The sequence below is a fragment of the Gymnoscopelus microlampas genome (assembly GCF_963454915.1).
Source record: "Gymnoscopelus microlampas genome assembly, chromosome: 5".
NCBI lineage: Eukaryota > Metazoa > Chordata > Actinopteri > Myctophiformes > Myctophidae > Gymnoscopelus > Gymnoscopelus microlampas.
This window is the reverse complement of record NC_139942.1, coordinates 42,525,604-42,551,569: the sequence shown is the minus strand read 5'-3', so window position 1 is coordinate 42,551,569 and position 25,966 is coordinate 42,525,604. Positions and strand designations below refer to the sequence as shown.

The window sequence follows — 25,966 nt, the reverse complement described above, 5'->3', positions numbered from 1 at the left end:
CCCTCTCGCCAGTGATATCAACAAGGCAAATGACCACAATGAGAGGCAAAGAGGTAGGGCGCAAGTCTTTCTGCACTTTGAGTTGAGGGTGATTTTACTTAGTTGTGCGCCTGTGTCGTGCACACAACTATGAATGGTGTATAAAAATCTAAGGAAAACTGGACAGCTAGCCCACACTTGTCTCAAATGCCACTGCGCTAACATGCTGAGCCGGTGTAAAAAGATTCAACACTGTGCGATGATAAGCGACCATACCAGACCAGATGCAAAATCTTCTATGTATCACCACATTGTCTTTGTATGAGAGAGAAAAACTCAGACAATGTGTGTGTGTGTGTGTGTGTGTGTGTGTGTGTGTGTGTGTGTGTGTGTGTGTGTGCGTGCGTGCGTGCGTGTGTCTGTGTGTGTGTGTGTGTGTGTGTGTGTGTGTGTGTGTGTGTGTGTGTGTGTGTGTGTGTGTGAGCGAGAGAGCGAGCACAATGAAACAAGATGAGTAGTACACTTTGAGAAAATCACTTTCTTTCAATGGCTGTGTGATGAAATGTTCTTTTTCTCCAATACCCATGGAATTGCTTTTTCTTCCAATTCCTTCCTTTTGTGCTACTGTGCTGCCCTCTTCTGGACACAACACAAAAAGCTACCACATGGTACTCACTAATTAGGATTGCATGAATCCTCTCACTCCTTTTAGACTCGCCTACCTGTAAGGCAGTTAGGGCGTTTTTTTATATAGCGCTGCTTAGTCCAGAATCACAAGGATGAGAAAATGCCTGAATAAGAGAGGGGGGGGGGGGGGTCAGTTGGACAGATAGGGAATGTACGAGTCAGAGAGAGAGGGAGGGAGGTGGGTGACACATCAGTGAGTTGGGCAAATCGTAATGTGAATAACAGAACATTTATGCATAATGGTCTATGTGAGATGGGTGGTGACATAACACAGTTTGGATGGCGTACATGGAAAAGGGGAAACGTCGACTTCACCCACTTCCATAATCTCCTCCATTAGCTCCATCAGACAATGAGACACAGCCTCGTGTCTGGAGAAGCAAATGAGAGCCTCGGAACGTTTCAGATATGCAGTGTTGCCCAATGGAAAAATCATTGTGAAGTTTAAAGTGTGCATGGGTGTGTGTGTGCATGGGTGTGTGTGTGTGTGTGTGATGGGTGTGTGTGTGTGTGTGTGTGTGTGTGTGTGTGTGTGTGTGTGTGTGTGTGTGTGTGTGTGTGTGTGTGTGTGTGTGCGTGTGTGCGTGCGTGCGTGCGTGCGTGCGTGCGTGTGTGTGAGAGAGAGAGAGAGAGAGAGAGAGCGAGAGAGAGAGAGAGAGAGAGAGTGAGAGAGAGAGTGTGCTGTGTGTGCATGCATGTTCCTCTGCTTCCCTCTTAATGATTTACAATAATTTTCCCTCATTCATTCAATACTTTCCTCTCTTCTGTCAGTACAATCACAATAGTTTCCCAATATCTCCTTTTCACACAACTCCCTAGTCCAGGGGTCTTCAGCAGGGGGTCCTCAGAGATACTGCAGGAGGGCTGCCAAATATTTGTGTGATAGAGACTTTTTTTTTTTTTTTTTTACATGAACCACTTGAACACGCGTTGCAGACGCGTTGTGAGCGGCAAAGAGGTTTGGTGTACAGGGGAAAAAGAGCAGACCAAGTACTGAGCCAAAGGTCAAGTTTACAATTGAAGGTTTAAAGGGATAGTTCACCCCCAAAAAAATCTATCGATTAGTCACCCCATGGAGACATAAATTCATGGATATGTTTTTGTTTTTGTCGCATTCCTAAGCCAATACTTTTATGACCAGCGGACCGGTAGGCAGTGGTTCCGGTAGGAGAGACAAACGAGACTCTTTGTGCCTCCTACCGGAACCGCTGCCTGTCATCAAATTATTGGCTTAGGAATGCGACAAAAACTAAAAATATATCCATGAATTCAAGTCTCCATGGGGTGACTAATCGATAGAAAAGGGTCATTTTGGGAGTGAACTATCCCTTTTAAGTCTTTAAATGACTGAAAACACACATTTAACATGAATCCAATATGTAGTGGGGGTCCGTGCTTCATCTCTCTCGCCACGCATTGTGAGTCCCTTCCCCAATCTTTCATTCTCTCTCCCTCCCTCCCTCCCTCCCTCTCCCCCTCCCTCTCTCTCTCTCTCTCTCTCTCTCTCTCTCTCTCTCTCTCTCTCTCTCTCTCTCCCATCACAGAGAGAGTCAGAGAGTGGCTCTATCTTATCAGGAAAGAGTGATATCCTTCTCCACGGCAACCACGGAAACTGGGGAAATGGGCTTAAGCTCTTCTTGCAGAAATGATTTCATTCACAGCCCATGCAGCACCGCTGCTGTTAGCATGGAAACTCTTTCCTCACACACATCACGCCTCACCAAGTGGGACTGAAGAGCTGCCTCCAAGTGCTGTGAACCGTAACTGTTGTGTCTCTGTGTGACTCCAGTCTGACTGAGACGCCGTCCCACAAATTGCGCAGTTGTTTGGCTGAACATGGAGCCATATGGAGCCGGTGCGATCGTGACCTGGGTTCGAATGTGGCATGCAGCACTTTGGCTCGGTGGGAATTCCAGTTAATGCAGCGGACAAGCTGTGGAATGTTTGGTGCCTTTTCCACAATTCCACAAAAAAGGCAGATTGACTGCAAATGCCTACTGTTTGCACAATATCCTCAACACATACCCCCCCCCCCCCCCCCCCCCACCACCACCACCACCACTACCACTACCACGACCACACTCTCTCTCTCTCTCACACACACACACACACACACACACACACACACACACACACACACACACACACACACACACACACACACACACACACACACACACACACACACACACACACACACACACACACATGCATCACAAAAGGAGTTGGTTCTGTAATGCTATTACCCACTAGCCTGTTGTTAATCAGCGAAGTGTAAATTTAATTATAATCAATTTGATGGCAGAAAGAAAAAAAACTCATCAAACTGTATGCAAATCCTAAGGTAGGCCTATATGAATGTATATGAGTCTGCAGCAGCCCAATTCCAAAGCAAAGCTTTGACTGCCAAAGCAAACAACAAATAGGCCTAGACACTGCTGAGCAATAAACATAATATGAAAAGCCAGCATTCCTCCAGATGGGAGGCAGTGGTGTAAAGTAACTAAGTAACATGTACTCAAGTACTGTTCTTAAGTACAATTCTGAGGTATTTTTTACTTTAGTGGAGTATTTCCAATAGTCAATACTTTTACTTCTACACCACTACATCTCAGAGGCAAATCTTATACTTTTTACTCAATTATTTGACAACTTAAGTTACTAGTTACTTTATAGATTTGAAGTATTATTACAAAACATATTAACCACTTCAGCCCTATTTAAACTTTATCTATTTGAAAATAGCCCATCTACAAGCTCACAATGTGTTGCAATGCAACGCATTGTGAGCTTGAAGATCTGCTATTTTTAAAAGATTTTTATACATTGTATACATTTGTGAAATGGGACATTCTGTATAATGAGTACATAAAGTACATTTTTATGCCAATACTTTTGTACTTTTACTCAAGTAAATTTTCAATTCCTGACTTTCACTTGTAACAGAGTATTTCTACATTGCAGTATTGATACTTTTACTTAGGCAAAACATTTTGAATACCTTTTCCACTACTGATGAAAAGGCAGCATTCCTCCACATTAGGCTACTTGGAGGAGGGAGTAGTCTAGTCTAGTCCAGGCCCAGCGTCATTCCAAGGGAGTTGTTGCAGTGATTATTGTGGACTTCCCCAAAAAAAACTTCAGCTGGAGTTTGATCAGGCAGGGGAACTTTATAGCGCACATGATGTCAGACAGCGTAGCTTTCTCCCTCGTTTAAAAAAGGCTATTTATTTAAAGCATTGTTTAGTGTGAAATACAGGGAATAATGGAGCGCCCGTGGACAATCTTTACATTATTATTTTTGAACTTTATGTTTACTTACGGGGCTCCTCCGTCCTATGGCTTATTCCAGGGGTCCGCATACACTGGAGGAGCGGTGCACAGACATAGGAATAGGTAAGGAGTCTATTTATAAGGACCGTTTTCTCCAGCGTATTTGTATTTGTTAATTCTCGACAACTTAGCAGTTAATTGCAGTGATGGAAGAAGTAGGCTACTCATATGTTTTACTTAAGTAAAAGTATCAGTAGGCCTACTGCGATACTCTACTCTGTTAATCTAGTTGAGTAAAAATTACAAAAGTTCAAAATGTATAAAACATCTTTTGAAATAGCAGATCAAGCTCACAATGCGTGGCATCATGACGCATAGTGAGCTTGTAGATTTTCAAGTGGCCAAAATGCAGGGCTTAAGTGGTTATAATGTATGTCTTGTAATGATAGTAAAAATCAACAAAGTAACTAGTAATTAAAGTTTTCAAATAATTGTAGTGGAGTAAAAAGAACAATATTTGCCTCTGAGATGTAGTGGAGTAGAAATAAAAGTATAGAAAATTGGAAATAGCCTACTCTAGTAAAGTAAAAGCACCTCTGGCTAATTACTATTAGGCCGATATTCCGTTCATTTTTATATATTATAGCCTATATTAAATTACATTTCAGTCTACTATGAGTGGATAAAATAGCCCCCCCCCCCCCCCCCCATCATTATAATGTTAATGACTAGATTATGGGCAATCGTATCTTATAAATGTTTGATATATTAGCAGCAGCGCCTTTATCGGGTCATGACGACCGTCTAAATTTGGCTCGAGTCTGTCCATCTCCCCAAATGTGATGACAAGATTCAGTTAATCACCGAAATGTGATACATAGTCTAGCACCGCACATACGGCTCCCTTTTTAGCACATATTTTTACCCGGCCGTCTCTGAAGAGATTAGGCCATCATAGCAAAGCATAAGATTGAATAACGCCCAACCGACGCATGACGCACAAAGTTATTATGAATGATGTAGGCTTCATCAACATCGGTGTGGGTTCTGTGCTTTATCTTCAATTGAAAGGTAACCGGAAGACTCGCCCCAAAACACGCTCGCCCCCATTTTCTTCCCGGACCAGCGGTTCTTGTAGTCTTGTATTTGTTTAACTGAGGTTACAATTATTAGGAATAACTAAGGTTAGGAATTTACTGAGGTTACATTAGGAATAGGGTTTGGTATAGTTTTACTGAGGTAACGTTTAGGAATAAGGTTTAGGCATTATAGTTTACTGAGGTTACGTTTAGGAATACCATGGTGGCGACCGTTCCTAGGTCGCCGGATTTGCCCCGGGTTGAGCGTGTTTTGGGGCGAGCGTTCTGGTATGGAATTGAAACCTTATTCTTATCCTTATCCTCTCTCCTCCACACAGGAACTGGTGTGCCTTTGTGGTGCACAGGAACGTCAGCTGCACTGTCCAGGGAGGCGTGGAGAGCTTCCAGGAGCCCGTCATGACCCCGTGCCCTGCCTATCTGCCGGACTGCGAGCCGCAAGTGGCGTAAGCAAAATATGGGCAGGGAGGGAGGGGATGGGTCAGTGTTGCCAGATTTTGTGAGATACCATGGTCTATGAAAACAAGCACAAAAGAAGAGACTATAGGCCACAGCACTTTAAACCTATCAGTCTCACATCAGCTATTTGAAAATAGCCGATCTACAAGCTCACAAAGGTCTGCTATTTAAAAAAAAATCTTGGCGAAAAAGGTTACAAATTTGAACTATTGTTTAAACATTTAACACAAATCTGGTATGGGGGGTCCCTTGCACAAAATATTTTCAGATGGGGATACACAGACAATTAGCCTACTGTAGGCTAATTGTCTGTGTATCACCATCTGAAAATATTTTGTGACAATTAGCTTACATATTAATTTGGGGGTCCTTGACATGATAATGTTTGAGAACCACGGGTTTAAACAACTTTTTGGAAACAAGCCCCAAATAAGCAACTACACCTTAGAAACAAGCCCCAAAAACACAATCCGCAACTACCAGCATTTACAAGCAACTTTAGAGAAAAACAAGCCCAAAGTCGCTTATAATAAGCGGACATGGCAACGCTGGTACAAGATTAGGTTATAGATGGCAACCAAACCCGCTCGTGCGCGCACACACACACACACACACACACACACACACACACACACACACACACACACACACACACACACACACACACACACACACACACACACACACACACACACACACACACACACACACACACACACACACACACACACAACACACACACACACACACACACACACACACACCACAGCCTGTCTCATCCGTTAATATATCTTTCAGAATGGTCTGTCAATATGATACTAAATCTTTGTTGGAGGAGGATTCAAGCCAAAGTAGTAAACAATTTGGCTTTTGTTGCGCAATAGTATCTCAATATTCGAGGGAAATTAAGCAGTTGATTCCCATGTGGGGAATGGAGGGTATTAATTGGTGGTTGTCAAGGACAATCAACAACATTAATCAGAGCTGGTCTGACAATAACATAGGAGTTGTTGTTATTCTGCACTTTGATACAGTGTTTTGCAGTTAAATATATTTATGTTTAATGTACAAACGATTGTTTCAATATAACCAAACAAAACCATGCCATATCACCCTCCTCCCCCAGCAGAATATATAATTTTAAGTGGAATCTCAAGCTTGTATATTAAGTAGGCTATGATTTAATTATGAGATCTTGTGAGCAGGGGGGAATGGTGACATTTTTTTTTCTGGACACCGTAAAAGATTCCTATTGACAGTGACAACTCCTTATTTGGGACTCAGCGCGCATATCCCGTTGCTATTTTGTGGAAATCTTGTATGTCCAAACTGTAACTTTTTCCGGAAATGGAAGAAAGAAAGAAAAACTGTGTTTCAATGGATCCAATGTAGTTAATTACAAGCTCTTGTTAATATTTTTCATTGGTTCAATATTTATAAAACACACACACACACAGACACAGACACACACACACACACACACACACACACACACACACACAGACACAGACACACACACACACACACACACACACACACACACACACACACACACACACACACACACACACACACACACACACACACACACACACACACACACACACACACACACACTCTCTCTCTCAACATGTTGTGAGCTTGGATATCTGCTATTTTTGCTACTTTTGTGTGACGCTGTAGTTTGTATGATGAAGTAGAGGATTCATTTAGAGAAAAAAATGAATACAAGTTGAAATATGGAGATACAAGGTTTCTGCCCAACATGTCAGCAACGACATTTGATGTAGAGCTTGGTGCGATATATGCAGCTGTGCAGTGCACACTGACTTAGTACATCCAAATCCCCTTTTGCCAGATTCATCAAGACAGGACAGTGTTATCTGCAGTGGTGGACCAAAGTACTCAACCCCAGTACTTGAGTCAAAGTTACTCCTGGTCAAATATTACTCAGCTACGAGTGAAAGTTGCTCAGTCAAAACTGTACTTGAGTTAAAGTACTGAGCACTTGCTTTTAAAAATGGCCTAGTTAAGTCAAGTACAAATGACAAAATATATAAAATTGTTGTGAGCTTGTAGATCCGATATTTTCATTTTTTTCCTGAATTTGTTTAGTGTGCTTTTTATCCGTTTTACTCCCCAGTCGTTATGCCAATTAATTCCTCCCCCACACACATTTTGTGTGTTGTCACTCCTGTTGAATCCGACTGACTCACCTGCCAGTGAGGAGCCCCCACTGGGAGGACGTAGAGCCTCCCCCCCCCCCCCCGACTTCTCTCCCCCGAACACGTGCCAATTGTGTTCATATAGTCGAGTGTATATAGACTATACTACTACGCTGTAGAGCGTCTATACTATAGACGCTCTACAGCCTGCTATTTTCACTATTTGAAACAGGGCATAAGTGGTTATTTTGTACTTTTTCCCCTTCCTAGAAATGTAGTCAAAAGTCAAAGTCAAAAGCACAACATTTGTCTTTGAAATGTAGTGGAGTGAAAGTCACAAGTATCCCAAAATACTTGTACTTCGTTACTGTCCACCACTGTGTGCAGTTCACACTGACTTTGGGGATCTGATTTGTGAATTCCCCTTTTGTCAGGTCCATCAAGATAGTGTTATCTGACAAGAGGCCATTTGAGGACTATGCAGGGATGGAGAGTTTTTCAGGCATAATCAGTGTTCCAGATGCTACACGACCCCTTGCTTTCAAGGACGTGATGTCATCTATTGTTTCTCCTGGAAACAGTTTGCTTTGGCAAGAAGGTTGAAATGTTCATGATAATGTGCTACAAAAATAAAATAAAGTAACTGAAGCATACATAAGCAACTTTTATTGATTCTTTTTGCCATATGACAGTACTGGCAATTTCACATTGATGCATGTGAAATATTATGGTATTTTATGTTAGTTGATTAATATACCTTTATATTAACCGTATAATGATTAAACTAATCGAACACTGGGTGTCCTTCTCGTCCTAGGTACCAAACGCGCTTTCGACCGACATACAAGGTCGCCTTCAAGACAGTCACAGAGTTGGAGTGGAGATGCTGCCCTGGTCACCAAGGTCCAGACTGTAAGGATTTAAAACCAACCCCCAATCGACAGAGAGTACAAGGAACACAGCCTCACCACCAGCCAATCCCTGGGCAGACCACCAGGCACTCACAGAGTAAGATATCAACTGTACCGTCAAATGTCCCCGGGCTTTTCATTCTGTTTTTTATTTTTTTAATGAAAATTTGAGATTGGAGTACCTGATATGTGCAATTGATTGCTGTGTTACTAGGACAGGGGTTCCTAAACCTTTCCATGCCAAGTTCCTCAAATAGTAGATCCTCTAGCTGCGCTCCCCTGTTATGATTTGGCTTATCTCATCTAGAAGCTCACAACACAATGTGAGCTTGTATTTTAGCTATTTTTGACTTATTTTACATTTATTTACATTTTTAAATTCATGATAAATGTTTTAAACATTTTGACAATAAACACTTGCCCTAAATATGGACACCAGGTTGAAAGTGACTAAATTGGCACAATAATCATATGAATTGAATTTGAACTGAATTGTTCCTGTTCATCAGTAAACTGCTTGACAAGTGGTTTTGTTTATCTATTTTGGATTACAGGGCCAGAGCGGAGAGAGACAGGGCACCATGAGGCAAGGCATGGTGGGACAGACAAGGTTCATGTTCTTGAGAGCGAAGTCCAGCGCCTATCTCAGACAGTTCAGGACCTGCAGGCCGCCTTGACAGGGCTAACTGCCAACCTCCGCACTGACCTCCAGGAGGACACCAACAAGTTGCTGGTCACTCTACTCAACAACATGCGTCCACCAGACAGCACCTCAGCTACAGGCACAGAAGAGAGCAGAGCCATGCTGGATGGTCATCAGGCCACCAGAGGTGGAGTAGCTGGAGAAAGGGGTATAGAAAAGATGATGGCCAGGTTGGATGACATGAACGAGGCCTTGAAGAGTAAGGATGAGGCCATGGAAGAACTAAAAGGAACAGTGACTAGCCACGAGGGGCAGATCCGCCTGCTGATGGACGCATCACAAGCCCAGGCTCCAGCTGTGGGGGAGGGCGTTCCAACCGACCTTGATGTTCTACAGACCTACATCGATGACAAATTTGAGAAGCTAACAACGGACGTGAATCAAAATATGGATGAGAGGATGGCCAAGCTACAGAACTCCTGCAATGACAGGATCCAGACTTTGCAGAAGACCTGTGAAGAGGGCCAGGACCAAAACCTGGCCAGCCTGACCACGCTGGTGAATACTAAGGAGGCAGACTTGAGGAAGGAGATCCGAGCACTGCGTCTGGACATGGCTGCTGCAGATGGACCTGCACGGACTGAAAGGCAGACTGGTCCCACTAAACTGGAAGAGGACCACGGTGACCATAAAGACCTGTGGCGTGAGATTGACCGAATCGCAGAAGCTCACCGGATTCTAAATGTCCGCATAGACAATGAGCTGGCCCACCTGTCTGGAGGACCTCAGGAGGACAACGACAACGATTACATCCTCATGATCGAGGAGTTAGAAGCGCGCCTCAATATTACAGAGCAAAATGCAGAGCTCCACTGCTTCTATATCGAGGAGAAGCTCACCCGTGCGATTGCAGATGAGACGGAATCACTTCGGAAGCTACTGGATGAGCGTCTGACCAACATGGAAGACCAGTTCACCACCATGCTGGTAGAAATTAGCAACAACTCCTTCCCTGGCATGTTTGGCGACTCCATGGATGCCATCCAGGCAGAGGTCAACAACAACAAGTTCCTCATCCAAGGCTTGGATGATAAAGTCAATGCTGTTGGAGAGATGTGCTCTGCAGGATGTTCAGGCTCTGGTTCAGGGGATTCTGTAGGTTCCGTTAGTTCATCCACGCCATCTGCCGGTTTAGAAAACATTGTGAAGGATGTGCAACTGTGCAGGACCAACTTGGATGTTCTAAACACTGATGTCAGTGCTAACTCAGACAAGCTCAGGAAACTAGAGGACATTATCAATAGGCAGGTAGCTGGACATCAGAAAAGTACCCAGAGCATGGAGGACTTCAAGAAAGGATTGATTAATCTCCAAGAGAATGTGATTGGTCTGGCTGGAACCGTTAATGTGTTAGGTGACTCTCTGAACAAGTACACCCAGGATCTACATAACATTAACTCCACATGTGCTCCGCTGCGCTGCCCCCCGGGCACCCCAGGGAGCGAGCACGGGGCAGCATCAGGCACTTTACCCGGCAGTCAGACAGAATTCACCAACAGACAGTTGGATGGACTAAGGGACAGGCTAGAAACCCTCAATAACCAGATGTCATTTGAACTGGGTCAATGTAAGGAAAACACCCGGGATGTCTTGAATGGCATTTCTGCTGTAGACAGACGCCTGACAAGACTCGAAGAGGTAGGAGGACGTTCAGATGGGGTTTCTGGTAATGTCCAAGGACTGAAAGACTTGTGGGACCATGTGCACAGGATGAATGCCACCTTGGGGACTCAGACTGGTGACATCAGCTCAGTGCAGAATTCATTGCAGAGCTTCCAGGCACAGCTCTCAGCAATGGCCAAGCATGTTCTGAAAGACATCAGCACCAAAGAGCCAGGTGAGTTACACCCTGATGTTGTCATGCTTTGGTGACATCACTGACAGTCTGGCGTGACGTTATTGACGATAATGAGAGAAATTGCCTTGGGCCGCCTGAGACATTGACTCAGAGTTGAAAAATGTCTTATGACACTTGCATTAATATTTAACAGTGTGTGCTAGTGAGTGGCCAGGGTTCACGGTCATGTGCACCGGAGGTCAGTGGTGGTCCCATGAGGCCCTCCTACACTTTCTGTACAGTAGAGACCTCTCACCACCAACACACCATTCTGAAACCAACTGAGCCGAATAGGAACTGAGAAATGAGAGCATATCTTAAAGCACTATAGAAGTCCAGTGCAATGCATTATGTCAGAGCTCAAAACCTCTACCTTGAACAGCAGTCACATGTTGTTAAGGAAAATAGCAGATTATAAATGAGGAAATGGCGCTAGAGAGAGAGATAGATACATAGATAGATAGATAGATAGAGAGATAGAGAGAGAGAGAGAGAGAGAGAGAGAGAGAGAGAGAGAGAGAGAGAGAGAGAGAGAGAGAGAGAGAAATTCTGACCAAGAGGAATACACAGGTGTTGCCAAATGATTGTGTTGATGTGAATCTGTGTCTTCTGTTTGGCGACAGCTGTGACAGCCAGTTCTTTGTTGTCTCAATTGTGACAGAATTGTTGTTAATGGCCCATTACTTTAGGTTCACATGATTGAAATTCAATAGCAACAAAAGAGTACTTGAACATGATTCATTTCCACCAAGTCTTTGGTCCCCATAGAACAGCGATATCAAAAGCCTTTAGTAGATCTATAGTATACGCAGCATAGTAGCACAGACAGTGACAGGCAGCAGCAGAGGTACCTACAGTACATTCAGTCGTCTATCTGTCTATAAGGTCAGTAAATTCCACTTTCCACAGTAGGTCACTCTTAATGGACATCACCGCTTGAAGATTAAGTCTCTTGAACAACGTCAGCCTGTGTTGGTTTTAGTTACCGGAGCCAAATTCAAGAAAGAGCACCCGGTGGCCGTGCCATTTGCATTTGTTATATAAGGTAAAAGCCGTATCCACATTTGGGGGAATGGACTATAGTAGATGTTTCTTCACTGGTGATTGTAAACAGGGCTCTAATTTGCCTGATGAAGACCTACATGGTTGAAACGTTGCCCTTGAAATACATTTGTTTGGGAGCTATAATTCGGTGTTGGGATGTTTTACCTCTCTTTGATTTCTACCTCTTTATCCAGCACCTGGCCTAATTAAAGGTATAAGATGTGCACACAGTCTCCTCATTGTATTGTACAAATTGGCTCATGAGGAGGCTATAATAAAAACGAGAGGTCAGGCGTTAAGCAAACAACGCTACTGTGCAGTGAAGGGTGATGATACCACCCATTCTGAGGGCCAAGAAGTGTCGCTATATGATTGTGGACACATCATATTTTACAGTAATGAGATTATGCTATATACTATACTATACAATTAGACCATAACAGGATATGGCATTATATGGCTCTTCCTTATTCTGCAGTTAACCACTTAAACCCCATATGGTTGAGCGGAGTCCCTCAGGGCTCCATAGGCTACTAGTGTCTTTTCTGTTTTCTGTTATTGTGAGGAAAGCCTTCGCTGAAAATAGCAGATCGCCAAGCTGCGGTGCGTTGGGAGCTTGTCGATCTGCTATTTTCCGCAAAAGCCATCCCCACAATACGGATGCTGGGGTTTAAGTGGTTAATTTAAGATTTCCCAACTAGTAACATAACAGGAAATTAAGTGAAGGAGAATTGAAAATGAAACCTTTCAGCTTCCTTCTCAGCTTACTATATATACTTTTTCCTGTGTGACAAACATCTGTGTAAACACCAAAATGATAGAGTGATATCCATGTAATTCATAACATATTGGATGTTGTGAGTGACCCGGTATATCCAGGCTAGTATATATATCCGCTCATGGCAGGGAATTGTAGGTGCTCTTTCCTGAGATTAATCCCCCACATAGTGCTGGTTTACATGGAGGTTGAGACGAGGGGATCAAATACCACATATGGCCGTGGGGTATATCCACAGAAAAGGGGGGACATGGCAAATTCACTGTGCTTTGCATGTCTGCCTTGTATGTCATTCAGTATCCAGGCTGCATGGAGTCCATTACTGAAAACTCCTGAATTTGTGTCATATGCAGGTTTGGTTATACATAATTTTCTGCCACTCTCTGCCCCTCAATGATAATGATTTACTCTGTTTCTTGCTTTTATCACTCCCATATGTTGATGTTAGGAAGTTGCAGTGCAGTATGCTATCTTTCCCACTTGCTTTAGTTGTGTGGTCTTCCTTTGCGCGTCACAGCCTAGTTTTCCCACTCATAACAGAACCGAATGAGCCCTCAACCGCAGTTCCACCAAAACAAACACACACACAGAGTTTAGTACACCCCCCCCCATATCCACACTATTCTCCTGAGGTTCCCGTAGGGTGACCTCAGCCTGATGTGAGGAGTCTGGTCTTCATTAAGAACCCTGACTCACGGCTGGAGCCAGGCTCCTGATGGAGAGGAGTGAAGCAGGGCTCCACACCCAGGACCAGATGCTTCTGCTGCCCTCAGCTGTGATGTCACGAGTGGGGCCCCGTCCCCGGTTCCTCCCTTTTGTTTAACAGCGCAAAACCAAAAAAAACTATGGTATGAAAGAAGGAATGGAATAAAAAAAGGGATGGAGGGGCATGGGTGGGGACTGGTTGAATGATGGGTGTGGAGTGACAGAGCGTAAAGGCCTGGGGTTACCCCACCACCACCCTGCTTCGTTGAAAGACAAGTGGGTAGAACTTTTCCAAGAGGTGATATAAAGTTTCATTACTTAACACTGAATCTAAAACCTCACTTCCACACAACAATAAATTAGTAGGAAAGAACTGGCCACACTTCAGCAGGATGGAGATCAGTGTCTCACGGTCATCGTTGCCTCATAATAAACGATGAAACTGACTCCCAAAATGGTTTCATTTCTACAAAGTGAACGTTTTTGTGGAGAAACCGTCATCATGCTGCCAATAGTCTACTATTCAAGTCTGTTCACTAAAGCCCCATGAGAGAGGGAGTAGGGACAATGTGACAGGGGTAGCATGAGGGTCGCTTGTGCTTTTTACCGGAGGAAACAAGAAATAGTCTCTGAATAGATATAAAACCTCACGTGAAAAATCCCAGTTCCATGGGTGTGGTGGTGAGAACATCGACCGAAATGTTTCCTTTCTGTGTTGATCGACCCTGTTCTCCCTCACGGTCACATGAGGCTGCAAACAGATGAGCTGTTGTTACAACATAACTGAAAGATTTATGCGGAATAGCTGTGGCCTTACTCATTGCGACGGACGAGAAATAAGTTGCAAAATGTTGGCATCGAGTCATCCAGCAGCAGCTGCTGTGGACCCAGAGAAGAGCATTGCCCGCTGAGTCCCGGGTGCGTTGGTTTCCCACGACCACATCTCTCCCAAAGGGAGTTGCATATTTGCCTCATTAAAAGCCTGTATCAATGGATTCAGGCCTTTTTTGAAATTGGGCCGAAGGACAAATTCTTTAGATGTACCAGACTATGTTAATGAAGGCTGCAGACATATGTTATTAAAAGCTGTGCGAAAGAGCTCAGTCTAAAAATGAGATATTCACCTTCACTGTGGGAACGCTACGGACCATGCAATTATCTGTCTTGTAGAAATACTCAGCAAGGAACATTTATTAGCAATTTTATATCCCAAAATGAATGTAGAGTCTGCTTTACTAAAATGTAGAAACTGCTTGTTCTCTCAGAGGGGTGGCCGAGCATTTTGCTGGAACAGATACATGCTTGCTCTGGCACTCGCTAATCCAAATCCTGAGGAATATCATATGTGCTTCCACTGCTGTGGGGTTGACCTTTCTCATAGAGGTCCCCGACTATTCTTCAACCCTTTTTTTTAGAGGTGAAGCCTTTCCAGCTCAAATCGCTCGCTCCTTTCCCTCTTTGCTCTCCTTCTCAGTCTGTCTGTCTGTCTATCTCTCTCTCTGCAACAGACTCTTTCCGCTGATTGAAATCTCTCCTTCCGAGAATGCCAGAGGTCTTATCCTTCTCTCCTTTCCTGTCTCCTTAGCGTGGATGCACAGCCAAACCCACAGAGTGAGAGAGAGACAGAGATAGAGGGGAGCTGTTAGTATGGTAGTATTAACTCTAGAATATGGGGTTTGGTTTCACGGATCAGTGCTTTGTGATTGATCGTGTACAAACCTTACTTTACAGAGATGGACAGAACAGTAAGATGAACTGTCTTCAGTGATCAGGCAGAGCTACACAAGACTTCAAAGGCTATTTGAAGTCAGTGTGCTGGATTGGAAGGAGGCTGTTGTGAGTCAGTGGTGTAAAGTAACTAAGTACATTTACTCAAGTACTGTACTTAAGTACAATTTCAAGGTACTTTTTACTTTACTTGAGTATTTCTATTTAGAAAGCTTTAGAAGGCAATGCAATTGTCCTTGTTTTTATTCCTCTACATTTATTTGACAGCTTTAGTACTAGTTACTTTGCAGATAGATAATCAATTATTATCTTAATTAAGCAAATTATGACTCAATAATAACATGTCACGATCTACTGCGTTACTGTTAGTAGATCAACTATGTTCGAATAGCTTAAGTATAAAATAGGGGTTAAGTGGTTAGTAATTACTCTAATAACATTTACTTTACATAATATATGATTCTGAAATGGGAAATGTGTATAATGAGTACTATTATGTTTGCTACTGTAAGTATATTCTGATGCTAATACTTTTGTACTTTGACTTAAGTAAAATTTTGAATGCAGCTACTTTTACCTAAGCCCAAAATCTGAGTATTTAATACTCAGCACCACTGCTGGGAAGGAATGGAACGTCGTATTGACACCCGCTCCCAAGTTAGCGCGTATATCCAGTCAACACTGGAATTATGAGGGGAGAACTTTGACTCCCAACACGCCCTAGAGAGATTATGCAGAGTGACTGGAGGTGTGAGGTGAGGTGTTTCCATCTGGGCCCGTGGCCCTAGAGCTGTGGCCCCCAGAGCCCATCTGGAAGTCTTCAGAGCAGAATGGAACACAGAGACACAATGAGAAACAGCCATTCATTGTACATTTTCAACAACGTTAACGTTGTTAATACCGCTGGGGGATATCTAGGTTTGGACGTGTGCGTGTGAGTGTTATTGTCAATACGTTTGTGTCCAGATTTGGATATGTGCACTGCAGTGGTTTAAAGTAACTAAGTACATTTACTCCAGTACTGTACTTAAGAACAATTTTGAGGTATGTTTACTTTACGGGAGTATTTCCAATTTTCAATACTTTTACTTCTACTCCACTACATCTCAGAGGCAAATATTGTACTTTTACTTCACTGCAGTTATTCGAAAACTTAAGTTACTAGTTACTTTGCAGATATTAATTATTATATTATAAAACATACTTTAACCACTTTATGCCTATTTTATACATAGGCTATTTGAAAATAACCGATCTACAAGCTCACAACGCGTCGCATCGCAACGCGTTGTGAACTTGTAGATCAGCTATTTCCAAACATTTTAGTACTTTTATTTTTGGTACTTAAGTATATTTTGATGCCAATACTTTTGCACTTTTACGCAAGTAACATTTTGAACACAGGGCTTTTACTTGTAACAGAGTATTTTTATAGTGTGGTATTGCTACTTTTACTTAAGTAAAACATTTGAGTACTTTTTCCACCACTGGTGCACTGTAAGAAACAAAAGCATACATGGGAATATGCACCATTATGGGCAGTAATGTAACCATCTCAACACCTTATGTGACAGCATTCTCTATAGCCTGTCCTTATAATCTTCCCTGTTCTGTATACGGTGTTCCTCTGTGATTCAAGACACATCTGTCTCCCCTACTTTACACTCATACGGTGCCTGTCACACCAAATCCTGGGATGCGACAGTGACTAATGGGTCCCCACCCCCCACTGCAGTGACTCAATGCTTGTTTGAACCAATAACATCTGCTTTTGGTGATGCCCTTGGTTACGACACTGCTGTGTGTGTGTGTGTGTGTGTGTGTGTGTGTGTGTGTGTGTGTGTGTGTGTGTGTGTGTGTGTGTGTGTGTGTGTGTGTGCCTGCGCATACCTGTGGGTGTGTAAGTGTGCAATAGTCACTCAGTCTTGCCTGTGTGGGTCGGTACCTATCTTTCTGTTCAGTTGTGTGTCTTCATATCTGTCCCTTGTGTGTATGCTTCCCCTCAGTGTTGTAAAGTAACTAAGTACATTTACTCAAGTACTGTACTTAAGTAAACATTTGAGGTATTTTTTACTTTACAGGAGTATTTCCAATGTTCAGTACTTTTACTTCTACTCCACTACATCTCAGAGGCAAATATTATACTTTTACGCCACTAAAATGATTTGAAAACTTTAGTTACTATTTCCGTTGTAGATTTGTATTTTTATTACACAACATTCATTAACCACTTCAGCCCTATATACATTTCGGCCATTTGTAAATAGCCGATCTACAAGCTCACTCTGCTATTTACAAACACATTTGAAAAGTTGTGAAACCTTGTGCACAATGAGTACTTTCTACTTTTGGTACTTTAAGTACATTTTGATACCAATACGTTTGTCCTTTTACCCAAGTACATTTTTTAATTCCGGACTTTTACTTGTGACAGGGTATTTCCACATTGCAGTAATGATACTATTACTTAAGTAAAAAGACTGTGAGTACTTCTTCCATTACTGCACGTGCACACCATGCAGACAGACTGTGTGTTTAGAGACTGTGGTTGCCCCCATAGTGAGAATACAAGCTGAGAAGCTCGGGGGAAATAGGCACTCATCGTGTCCCGATGCTGCAGACATGGTTGAGGAAATGAAGTTGATGTCTCAGATTCCCGTGTAGAGAATGACTGCTGGGTCTAATTTGTTTTTGATTACAACTGGGGTTTATGGGAGGTTTGTGGCATCCCCTACAACATGAAGGAAGGAGGCCTCTTAATGGTTGATAATGCTGTATTTGATGAGCGGGGAAGGGCGCCCACTTGTATTTTATAACCACATGACCATAGTGTGGAAGATGACTTCCAAAACTGCAACTTTTCAACTTTCAAAATTATGATTGCCAATATAATCATCCCACAGAAATCCCATCCGATTACTTTTGAGTTATTTTGGAGTACATGTCATCAAATTGTTGATTCCAATTCATAGGCTACTTGAATGTGTGGTAGTATAGATAAAATATATATGGCTATTACCGTTATATTACAATTATTCACATGATGTCATAGTTTTAGAGAAATTAGGTTATGATCTAAGTTTAGGATGTGACCTTAAGCAACAAAGTATTTGATTCTCTCCAACAAATAGGAACTCCATTATCTGGTTCTATGTATCAGGCTACTATAGTCTTGTCACGTGCAGGCAGTAAGATTAGTTAGTACTCAGTCTGGCCCAAGACAACAAGACAACTTGTTTAGAGCTATTTTAATCCCATGCACAAAACCAGTGATTCCCAACCTGTGGGCCGGGACATACTGGTGGGCCGTGAGGATAGTGGTACTTTTCATAAATAACATTAAAAAATATCTAATCATTTCCATAAAAAAGAAGTGAAAATAACAGATCTACAAGCTCGCGACGCATTGCAGGCTTGTAGACCTGCTATTTTCACTAGTTTGGGTCCCGGGTTAAAAAAGTTTGGGAACCACTGCACTCGACTGCAACTCTTCCTATCACTACATATTATATCAGCTTATCTGATGCAATCAGTGTAACACCTAGCTGGGAGGGCTGATGGCTGACACAATGCAGGTTCTGTTAATGCTATCTGTTGTCTGTCCCTCACAGCATATCTACAGGCTCAGGTAATGTCTGTGCCCTCAGGGGGAATCCTGGCATGCAGCCCAGCGCTTTACTAGGAGAAGGTCCCTTGTGGGTCCAAGAATCTTTTTTTTTCACACCCTCAAGGAAGAATAATAATGACACCATTTTAAAAACGGCTTTAGGAGTCAGCATGAGTCAAGGCTAATTAATGTTGGACCAACATCTTAAATACGCGCCATTAAATGGGAATTATTAACAAGCGTGAGGGAAGATGTGGTTCGTGAATACACAAGAAGAGAAGAGCGATTTATGAGCACGTTGTAAAATCGCAGGCGTCTGCTTGTTGTGCTGTTACGGAGTTTCTGTACGTGTTTATGTTGCAATGGATGGTGGCATCTGTCGAGGCAAAAATCATTTCACGCTGTTAAATGGCCTCTCCCTGTCTCTCTCTCTCTCTCTCAAAAGGAATGACCTTGAGACCGGAGAGGCCTGGCTCTGTGCCGGACTCGACCCAGACCAGACCCAGAGTCACGCACATTCCCCAGATCCACATTCCCTTCATCATCCCTCATCAGCCCTCCAGCCCCCGCCAACCGGCCAGGCAACCCTCCAGCCCCGTCCAGCCCGGACACCCCTCCAGCCCCCGACAGCCCACCCTGACTCTGCAGGTCCCCTCCAGCCCCCGACAGCCCACCCTGACTCTGCAGGTCCCCTCCAGCCCCCGACAGCCCACCCTGACTCTGGTTCCCTCCAGCCCCCGACAGCCAACCCTGCCCGTGGTCCCCAGAAGGCCGGTGTTAGAGACCGGTGAGGCTGGGCCTCCCGGATACATGCGCAGAGTGACCGTGCGGAGGGGCTCTGAGGACAGGTCATCCGTGCCTCTCCAAGGGTTCGCTGGAGCTCCAGGTGAGTAGTTAGTTAGCCAGCGATGACGCACACGCGGCATGACTCAAACAGCTATTTGTGTCTGGGTGAGGTTAACACCCAGCTGGAATAAGGACCCTGGCCCCAGGGGGCAAAGAGCCCACATATCCGAGACAAAAGAAATTACTATTCTGTCCTAGTCTGCTTCTGTAATATTTTTTGGGAAGAGTCATCTATTACTCAGGGGCATAATATGTGATACAGATGTGCCACTTCAAAACTTCACACGTTACTGTTCTTTCCCTGATAGTGCCCTGAAAAGGCATTTTTTTCCTCCCTTTTCTGCCCTTAAAATGCACTGTTTTGCCCCTGAAAAGAAGTTGTCACTACACACCCCCGTTTTTCCCTTCAACAGACATCCATATACATGAGAACAAAAGAATGTGTGTTGAACAAGGTGTCAGACTCATTATGAGGCAAAAGGTGATTTGACCAGTTGCTCAAATTAATTAGCATCATAAAAGCAGTGATCATCAAAATAATTCAGCATTTTAAATGCCCTTCTTTGTCCCTCTTATTGCCCTGGGAATCCCCTGAAAATTTACTGTCTTGGCGATGGCAGGACATGTGAAGTTTTGAAGTGGCACATCTGTAATAATATGCTTTCGTAAGCATTCGTCTTACAAATGCTTTTGGGGGTGTATTCATTAAACCCTCTGTATAAGATCTCCTTCCACTGAGTGTAACATAACATGACAGATGTTCTGACATATAGGATAGTGCTTCTAGGCCATTCAACATTTGACATGCAAGTAGGGAGACTTTAAAATCACTTCTAAATGAAACTAGAAGCCAATGCAATGGCTTTCTCTTTCTTGTTTTGTCTAGCTGCAGCAGAAGCAATAAAGAGCAATACAGCGTCCTGAATCGCAACAACTGACAGTTTAGAGTTGCAATACGACAGGGACAGAATAAGTTGTTTCAACTGATTGTGGACTTTAGTAATGACTTCAATGTGACTTTTTATACACTCTCTGATATGATCTGTGAGTGGTTAGTGTTATTCCAATCCAGTTCCACTAGAAAATACAATGTGGTCCAATTACAGTCTTATAGGAGCTGTTGCTGTCCACACGTGAGACTGATTAAGTCTTGATGATCAAATTAGGGACTCCAAAGTATAAAGGTTTTGTTTATCAGAAAGTCTCTCTTCTTTTGAAAGCCTTCATTATCTATACAAGATCAAGCCCCACCACTCCTGGCTTAATTTATATCCAGTCTGAGAATGTGGCCCACAGTGTTTAGACTGTAGACTGGGTCCAGAGGGGCAGACAAAACAATATTACCTCAGGCAAGCACAGTCACTAGGCAACAGTATTGTTCAGCTGTTGTTCGTCCAATACTCAGCTGAACTCTTATCGAATTTCTTCTGCCAGGTGGCACAATACATGTCAAATAAAATGTGTTATGTTTGTCATCATTTCACGTTATCCATTTCCTTCATTTTACAGGGTATCCTCCTGTGCAGCCCGTGTCTCTCAAATCTAAGATCATCCCAGGTGCCAATTTTATTTTCTCGAGTTAAATCAATAGTGCACACTGCACAGGGTCTTTCATTCTCGTTCATTGTCAAACTGTAATGCTGCTAACGTGTGGCACTAGGAGATGGTTAAAGACTGGGGGCATTTGGTTAGGCAGATTGGGTGCATTTGGTTTGGCAGATTAGGTGCATTTGGTCAGGCAGATGGGTGCATTTTGTTAGGCAGATTGGGTACAAATTGGGTGCATTTGGTTAGGCAGATCATGTGGAGTGGGAGGTTATAGAACAAGTAACTGGTGCAAGAGGAGGTATCTGCAGGTTTGACCTTGTAAGGCAGTGGTTCTCAACCTTTTCAGGACGCGACCCCCCAAAATAATCATATTTGAACTGGGGGACCCCCCACCCTGACAAGCACTTGGATAGGAGTTGAGGCATTCCATTTTGGTTTGGATAAATATTGTGAAAATAGCCGATCTACAAGCTCACAATTGTGAAAATAGCTGATCCACAACGCCTCGCATTGCGCGGCGTTGTGGATCAGCTATTTTCACAATTTCTGCCCCTTTCTTATATTATTTGACAATTTGGCGAATGTTTGACCAAATGTTTTTGCCAGTTTTATAGTATAGTTTGTTGATTACTTTTGATGCAGTAATGGTCTTTTTTCATTTAATTTCTCCTTTTTTCCCATCTTTTTTTTTAGATATCAAAAAGGTCTTAAAAGTCCTTAAATTGTCACTTTACAGTCATCTTACATCTTACACCCCCCCCCCCCCCAATCATGTGGGGACCCACAGGTTGAGAACCACTGTTGTAAGGCACTGCCATCTATGTCTAGGACCCCTATATACACTGTAAAATCCTCAGAGTTAATTTAACTCTGAGAGTGCACAAATGTATCCATTCGTACACTCTCTGAGTTACAGATCCATGTGTGTCCATTTACTACCTAACTATCCAGGTGACCCCCTGTAACCTCCTGAAGGACCGCTGGGGGGGTCCCCGGACCCGACATTTAGAACCAGTGCTGTAAAAGAATGTCTTGTTTTTCACACAGATGTTAAACGTGTTATACTGTATGTCTTCCATGACATGATGCCAGAGAATGTGGGTTGTAACTTGTAAATACTGCATGAATGAAACACCCTTTAAAAATAGAGGTGTTATCGTTACTGTGGCACCACGTAGGGCAGCTTGTGAGGTAAAAATTAAAAAGTAACACTTCTCCGTTTGTGCCATTAGTTCCCGCTGCAGCTAAAGTCTCATGGAACCCGACGTTGCATCACGTCCCAATGCCGTCTCCAGGTGAATCATCTCGCTGAATATTTAATCAATGAAAACAGGCATGCAAACAGTCCCGAGGTGAAAAAGGTGACATGTTGTTTTTTTTTCGGGTCAGGTGTCACACAATTGCCCTATTTGGATTCAAAACGTCTATTGTAGCTGAAAAGCTACAAGTTTGCATGTCTGGAAAAGTATTAACAAGAGCTTGTGACTAAATAAGTACTACATTGGTTCAGTCTTATTTTTCCATTTTGGACATGTTTCCACCTGACAGCGACAATATCCAAGTTACCGCTGAAACAATCCACAGTTATTGTTATGAATTATGTTTATAGTTGTTCAAGAAATAATCTAAAAGGAGTATTGTGCAGTATTTTCTCTCTTTAAAAAGAGACTCCTTAACTCATTTAGACCTGAGGCCGATTTCATTCAAAAAATGTCCTTCCTGTTGCTATATACATACATATACATCTATACATCTGTGTCATCTGAAATGACACAGATGCTTTCCCGGTTTTAAAGGTATAACAATGTATAGGCTCTCCCGCTCTTAATGGGTTAAAATTATAAACCTATGTCGGTTTGTCCTGATTCTAAGATCACAAGTTATTTCCTGTAAATACATAATATTTAATGTTCCTTTGGCCATGCATGTTATAATTATTCCTGTATTCTCTCCACTGTGTGTTGTAGTATCAGTGGACAACAGTGCACTGGCAGATCCAGTTTCATTCTCCGCTGGCCTTACCCAGCAACCCTTCTCTGGAGACTTTGGAACTGTCCGCTTCAACAGAATTCTTGTCAATGATGGCGGACACTACAACGCACACACAGGTACACATCACAAAGATACAGGCCTAGTCACATTGCCAAGTAATCTGTGGGTTATATTTACAGTGTGATAGATTGATAAATAGATAGATAGATATAGATCTATCTATCTGTCTGTGACAGTAGTGGAGGTACATCTGTGGCCTACTGGCAGTGTGCACAAGAAATGTCATTCTGATTGGTGCAACGGTTTGTGAGATTAATGGGATATTTCACTTTTTTTTTATTTTATCATTTAATCAGGCTTTTGGGAGCACCCTGGACCGTTTTTTAAGTTGCTTGATTCAGTATTTAGATATTTGATATTCATTTTATCAGGCCCCTTCCAATACAAACCCATTGTAACTTCAAACTCAATTTTTAACATGTTAGATTCATCAAAAACACCCGTCCTTGGTTCTGGTGACAACTTAAAATCTGTCTGGGGGGCTCACAAAAGCCTGAGTAGACGAAAAAATACTTTTTTGAAAGTGAAATATCCCTTTAACTCCAGACACACAGATAAGCCAACGCTCTTAGAGATGGCTGGACTCCTGCAGAGCTATGGCGTGAAGTCAAACTAGTGAAGAGCATAAAAGTTGGGTTGAAGTTGAAAATCTATTCATGCAACAAAAAGAAAAAAAAGCAGCACACGGCATAGTTACACCAGCCTTGTTCTTGTGAAGAACATTTGTTGTTATTGGTTTGGTATTAATATTGCAATGTTTTGGCCAAATGAGGTGTAGATCATCGCCACATGTAGTGTGGCTTCACTACAGAACAATGATTGTTTTTTGTTCGCATATTGCACACAGTAACTTATGTGCCATCAAGCTAAAGTTGGACAGGACGCTACAATGTTATTAGACTCTAGTCTTAATTATTAACTACTTTGATCATTACGTATGTAGAAGAAATGTGCAAGGAATAAGGTCAAATCATTGGACACAACCTATCGATACATTTAAGTATTTGTCAAACCTAAAACTTGCAGCATGATTGAATGTAGGGTCCTATATTAAATTAAATTAAATCAATCCTTCCCAGAGCCAGTCTTGCTCAAACTGACGCCATTCTTCCCCTCACAACAGGGATATTCACAGTACCGATGGACGGACGCTACCTGATCTCAGGCCTGCTGACCGCTAAGCATGGTGACCGTGTGGAGGCTGTACTGTCTGTGTCAAACCGCAGTGTCCAGAGGCTGCGGAGCTCGGCGGGACCAGCAGCCAATCAGCCCATGGGTCCGGCTGGGGGTTCTACCTGTGGCTGCGGAGGGTCCACGTCCTTCAGCCTGATTCTGTCCTTGAAGAAGGGAGACCGCGTCAGCCTGGTCAGGACCGGAGGCCAGCTCGCCATCGCCGAGTCCAGAGAGATCCTCTCCACTTTTAGCGGCATCTTCCTCTATGCACCGCAGGCCAACAGATAGCGCTGCACCCACCCACAACAAAAGACTGGGATGTTCCCATGCAATTAGACTGGAGACGTGGAAAAAGCCATGTTATTGACTGATGTGCTATACTAGGTCCATGTGTAGTAGCACAGTTGTGCTGTCAATGCAGCAGCTTTACAATACAGATGAGGACCGTGTTTTTTCTGATTATAGAGGAAACATTTATTTGCCGTTTAAAGATCACTTGGCCATTTCCAGGAATTTGACCAAAGGAGCAATATTTGCCTAGATCAAAAAGCAATATTTTGTCACAGTGTATCTATTTGAATTGTTAATAATCAACTTGCCATGTGTACTGTACCTATTGTACCATTATTGAATGTCTGGTGTAAAATTAACGTTAAATTAACGTTTATAAGATTTTATCAATTTTTATACTATAATAACAAAAACATCAGTATAATGTCAAGTATTATTAACAGAACATGATAATGCTAGGCAATAAAGGGTGACAAATCACTGTCAGTATCTGCACTGTCATCTAATCTTACTTCATATTCTCTTGAATCTGATGGCCACAAATAAATAGTTGAATGTAAATTATTTTATAACAGGGTTATGTTAACAGTTATGTTAATATTCCAAGGTAGACAGTGACAGTTTCTGAAACTGTACTGACGGAGTCATGATCAGTGGTCAGACTCAAAGCATTTTTGGGTGTGGGCGAAAAAGAAGTTCCCTTTCTCTCCCTCGCTCCTTAGAGACTAGTAAACACTCCAGCTGTACTGTAATTGCCAAACAAGCACCAGGGTGTATGTTTCCCAATACTGTGATCTCCATGTCAACCTCAAAAGGGCAAGAGTCTTATTTTGAATGAACACTCATCAGCTGATATATTGTGCCATGCCATCATTTAACTTTATTCATTCTAAAGAATGAACTATAACAAATTGTTAATGACTTGAGGGGATTGTTTGAACCTGACCAAGTACCAAAACAGTTCTACAAACAAGCAATTGGGCTTCTGGCCCCTTGCCTGTGGTCATGGCTGAACTTGTGAGACTTGGATCTTATGACTTGGATCAAAGTGGGAGAGAAATACTTTTACGAATAGGTCTGGAA

General features: G+C 42.8%; 1 protein-coding gene across 2 annotated transcripts; it reads left to right on the top strand.

Annotated features, from left to right (window-relative positions):
• Positions 1–3,759: 3,759 nt before the first annotated feature.
• emilin2a (elastin microfibril interfacer 2a) lies at positions 3,760–25,384 on the top strand. 2 transcript variants are annotated; one of them, XM_084056398.1, is made up of 10 exons: positions 3,760–4,062; positions 5,357–5,482; positions 8,478–8,668; positions 9,126–11,111; positions 19,419–19,621; positions 19,661–19,859; positions 21,329–21,376; positions 22,600–22,662; positions 23,335–23,475; positions 24,543–25,384. In XM_084056398.1, the coding sequence occupies exons 1-10, from the start codon at positions 3,932–3,934 to the stop codon at positions 24,878–24,880; spliced, it is 3,426 nt and encodes a 1,141-aa protein (XP_083912524.1). In that variant the 5' UTR covers positions 3,760–3,931; the 3' UTR covers positions 24,881–25,384. The 2 variants fall into 2 exon arrangements, with proteins under 2 accessions (XP_083912524.1, XP_083912523.1); XM_084056397.1 differs by having other exon boundaries at positions 3,761–4,062; positions 19,419–19,859.
• The last annotated feature ends 582 nt before the right edge of the window (positions 25,385–25,966 follow it).

What these genes read in the sequence shown, in the direction of transcription:
- emilin2a (XM_084056397.1), top strand. Translation starts at nt 3,932, where the DNA reads ATGGAGCGCCCGTGGACAATCTTTACATTATTATTTTTGAACTTTATG. An exon ending in AGGGTTCGCTGGAGCTCCAG is followed by an intron (nt 19,860 to 21,328) that starts GTGAGTAGTTAG and finishes TTCATTTTACAG; the next exon opens with GGTATCCTCCTGTGCAGCCC. An exon ending in CGTCCCAATGCCGTCTCCAG is followed by an intron (nt 22,663 to 23,334) that starts GTGAATCATCTC and finishes TGTGTGTTGTAG; the next exon opens with TATCAGTGGACAACAGTGCA.